The 4476-nt window shown below is 39.7% G+C and overlaps 2 protein-coding genes across 2 annotated transcripts in view; both read left to right on the top strand.

Moving 5' to 3' along the window:
* The window catches only part of LOC103471691 (protocadherin gamma-C3-like), a 5901-nt gene extending 3136 nt beyond the window's left edge, over positions 1–2765 (top strand). Inside the window, exons 2-4 of the mRNA XM_017307033.1 lie at positions 2093–2257; positions 2342–2575; positions 2673–2765. Of these exons, the coding sequence (XP_017162522.1) occupies positions 2093–2257; positions 2342–2575; positions 2673–2765 (492 nt within the window). The remainder of the gene's footprint in view (positions 1–2092; positions 2258–2341; positions 2576–2672) is intronic.
* Positions 2766–3520: 755 nt separating this feature from the next.
* The window catches only part of LOC108166628 (protocadherin beta-9-like), a 14865-nt gene continuing 13909 nt past the window's right edge, over positions 3521–4476 (top strand). The window contains exon 1 of the mRNA XM_017307032.1: positions 3521–4474. Within this exon, the coding sequence (XP_017162521.1) occupies positions 3629–4474 (846 nt within the window). The 5' untranslated portion in view covers positions 3521–3628. The remainder of the gene's footprint in view (positions 4475–4476) is intronic.

Raw genomic sequence — 4476 nt, 5'->3', positions numbered from 1 at the left:
TGTTGTTTCTTGATTTTCTGTTTTCAACAAAACCCAAATACAACCAACTCCACGTGGTTGTAACCATGTTTTGGTCGGTGCGGTCATTGCTGTCCAAGGTGCTAAAATCAAGCTGCTCTACAATAAGTGATTTACACAGTTTTCACTAGCCGTGGAATATTACAAAGGAACAGTGAACGTACAGACAGTAACTGAATGCGTGATTCAAGACACCCAAAGTCACTTCTTTTAATGTGACTTTATATGTACATATGTAAAAAATCATACAAAACATGCTTGTTCTCACTGAAAACCTGTGGGTGTCACTATCCGTTTGGAAAATCCTTAACCAATCCTTCCCACCCCTTTTCTTTTTTTGTCTCAGCGTATCGCATCAGGACAATAAGCCACACGACTCTATAAAAAAGGCTTTTGATTCTGAGAGCATGCTAAGCTTGAGATATTGCTACTGTCGTTTAATAAACTAACAGTCAACTGGGATTACACGTATCGCTGTATTAAGATGGACTGCTTCAGGAAATCTCGGAGAAGAGATGGCTTCTGGCTGGCTTTTTATTTTGCTTTGCTCTTTTTATTATGGAAAGAAGCTTCTGCTCAGATACGGTACTCGGTTCCAGAGGAGGTAAAAGGCGGAACTGTTGTTGGCAATGTTGCAAAGGACCTCGGACTGGATATCAGCTTTTTAACTGAACGCCGATTTCGTGTTGTACCTGAAAGTAAGGATCCTATATTTGAAGTAAACCAGGATAATGGAGCGCTATATGTCATTAGCCATATTGACCGGGAGGAGCTCTGTAAAGATAGCGGTTCATGTCTAGTAGAGCAAAAAATCCTTGTTGAGAACCCATTGGAAATGCACTATGTCTCCGTAGAAATTACTGATGTTAATGATAATTTTCCTAGTTTTCCTGAAAAACAGCAGACAATAGAAATAGCGGAACATACGCTTCCTGGAAGGCGATTTCAGCTACACAATGCTCACGATCCAGACGCCGGAATAAACTCAGTTCGTACATACACTTTAACGGCAAATGAATATTTTGACATAAATATACGTCAAAGTGATACGGGAATGATTCCATTTTTGATCCTAAAGAAATCGTTAGACAGGGAACAAAAAAACAAACACGAATTAGTGGTGACAGCTGTCGATGGAGGTAAACCTCCGAAGTCCGGGAAATTAAATATTATCATTATTGTTTTGGACAACAATGATAACCGTCCCGTATTCAGTCAGGAGATTTATCAGTTGTCAATAGAAGAAAATATTCCTCTCGGCACCACAGTGTTCAGAATGAATGCGACTGATGTCGATGAAGGCGTCAACGGGGAAATTGAGTATAACCTTGGAAAAACGTTATTGCGCAAAGTATTTGATATTTTTGAATTGGACAAAGTAAAAGGAGAAATTGTTGTAAAGGGTTTAGTGGATTATGAAGAAAAAAATTTGTATGAACTGGATGTTGAGGCATCAGACAAAGGAACACCCCCACTAACGGGTGAGTGTCGGCTGATATTAAAGATTTTAGACGTAAATGATAATCCACCAGAAATTCAAATCACGTCCCTGTCAAATACGGTATCCGAAGATTCAAAACGGGGGACAGTTATATCATTACTTAGTTTCTCCGATAAAGATTCCGGTATGAATGGAAAAATAATAGCAAATATAATAAATGATGTACCTTTTGAATTAAAGCCGTCTTATAAAGAAAACATATATTCAGTTGTTGTCAAAGATAATTTGGACAGAGAGGAGGTGTCACATTATGACATCCAAATAAAAATCACGGACTGTGGTGACCCTCCATTATCTACTATTAAAAGCATAAAAATTGAAGTTTCAGATATAAATGACAACATTCCTAGGTTTTCCTATAACGTATTACAAATTTACATACCGGAAAATAACGTTGCCGGAGGTTCAATATTCTCTGTTAGCGCCACAGACAATGATTTGAACGAAAACGCAGGCATTTCATACGGTATCCATAGAGAAATAAATGAAAATACTATAGCAGCCTTTTTAAACATCAACTCGGAAAATGGAGAAATATTTGCGCTAAAAAGTTTCGACTTTGAAACACTGAAGACTTTCCAGTTCCAAGTTGTTGCCACTGATTCTGGGACTCCGTCACTCAGCAGCAACGTCACAGTGAACGTGTTCATTCTGGATCAGAACGACAACGCTCCAGTCATCCTGTATCCACTCAGCTCCAATGGTTCTRCTGAAGGTGTGGAGGARATTCCACGBAABGTGAAYGCAGGACACTTRGTGACTAAAGTCAGAGCCTATGACGCTGATATAGGATATAATGGCTGGTTGCTGTTTTCACTRCAGGAAGTTHCTGACCACAGYCTGTTTGGTTTGGACCGCTACACAGGACAVATCAGAACACTTCGCTCHTTCACAGAGACAGAYGAGGCTGAGCATAAACTGGTCATACTGGTCAAGGATAATGGCAACGTTTCCCTCTCAGCAACAGCTACTGTGATTGCTAAACTTGTGGAACCGAAAGAGGCTTTTGCAGCTTCTGACGTTAAAAGTGCTGCAAAGGATGAAGAGGAAGATAATGTGACTTTTTATTTGATGATCACTTTGGGCGCAGTTTCTGTGTTGTTTATCATCAGTATCATCGTGCTGATTGCAATGCAATGTTCCAAATCCACAGACTATACTTCTAAACATCTACAAGAGGCTAATTATGATGGGACACTGTGTCACAGCATCCAGTACAGATCTGGAGATAAACGCTACATGTTAGTTGGACCCAGGATGAGTATTGGATCTACTATAGTACCTGGAAGTCATGCAAACACGTTAGTTCTACCTGACAGGAGGAGACCATCTGAAGAGGTAGGCAATGCAATTTATTCTCCTTTAATTTGGAAGCGTTTGCGGCATCCCCATCACTAGTGACCATATAAAAGTGTATACTTGTAGAGATTGGTTACGCTTCCATAAAGATATTTAAAAAAATTTGTTGTTTTCTTTAACTGGAGTTTGTTTTGTCACCAAGTACTGGAGTACGAACTATTCTGTGTAAACACACCTGTCAAGCAATTTCATGTTGGAGGTCTTTGGGAATTTCTGCTGAAACAGAAAGAGCCGTTAAACTCGTGTCTCGAGTTGTGTTTTTTCAGTTGTGTTGATGTCATTTATGCATTAGCAATATGCCTTCTAGTCACAATGTAAACTGATTTAACGAATTTATAACTAACCACGTAACCTCCATATTTGTAGCATCTGAACTAATTTTTTAAATCATTCATCTTTTTGACATACGTATGTCGCTCGATTTTTTTTCTTCTTTCGTAACCACACGTCCCTTATTATAATGTGCAAGTAAGGAGGGATTATGATGTACACTTTTAAATGTGCATGATTGTATTATTAGCGGACTAAAAATAAATAATATGCAATGTTTCCCTCTTGGTGTCACTACAACACAGCAAACCGTTAAGAGTCATGGTTCCTCCCACTAGTAAAATCTTTTGTTAGGTAGCTGTTAGCCGGAGATGTAGGCAGCATAAGAGGAAAGGACGGGTGGCATCACATTTTCATCGGATTTGGAAACTGGGACTGATATAGAAAAAGAACAAAAGTGGACGTGTGAGGCTGGAAACAATGGAGAGAATGTTTAGATCATCTAACCGTGGCTGGTTTGTTTTTTATTTCGCCATCCTGCTGATTGTCGCGGAACAAGTTCTGGCTGAACTGAGGTACTCCATCCCAGAAGAGGTAAACGAAGGAACCGCTGTGGGATACATTGCAAAAGATCTTGGTTTGGATAAAGCCTCATTGGTTGATCGTCGGTTTCGTGTGGTGCCTGGATCCAAGGAGGCGTATTTTGAGGTGAATTCAGACAACGGCGCTTTACAGGTTCGCAGAAAAATTGACAGAGAGGAGATTTGTCACGGTAGCGGCGCATGCCTAATGGAGCTGAAAATTCTCGTTGAAAACCCCTTGGAGATGCACCATGTTGTTGTCGATATAGCAGATGTAAATGATCATTATCCCAGCTTTTCTGAAAACGAACAAATGTTTGAAATAGGAGAACAGTCATCACTAGGAACAAGATTTCAGTTGGATGCGGCCCGCGATCCGGATGCTGGAATAAACTCCATCCGCACGTACACATTAACGTCAAATGATCATTTTGATATTGAGGTAATCCAGAGTGAGGAGGAGAAAGTGCCATATTTAGTATTAAAAAAATCCCTAGACAGAGAACAAAAGAAAAAGCACATGTTTATTTTAACAGCGGCCGATGGAGGCAAGCCTCCAAAATCGGCGACACTTAATATTTCCATTATTGTCCTTGATAGTAATGACAATCGCCCGGCATTCAATAAAGAGATTTATCAAATTGAAATTCAAGAGAATGCATTAGTTGGCACAACTCTTACAACGTTAAATGCAACAGATCCAGACGAAGGAACAAATGGAGATATAGAGTACAGCCTCAGCAAAAC

The sequence above is a fragment of the Poecilia reticulata genome, linkage group LG10 (genome assembly GCF_000633615.1).
Source record: "Poecilia reticulata strain Guanapo linkage group LG10, Guppy_female_1.0+MT, whole genome shotgun sequence".
Classification (NCBI taxonomy): domain Eukaryota; kingdom Metazoa; phylum Chordata; class Actinopteri; order Cyprinodontiformes; family Poeciliidae; genus Poecilia; species Poecilia reticulata.
Note: the sequence above shows the minus strand (reverse complement) of the source record. Positions and strands in the feature narration are given on the sequence as shown.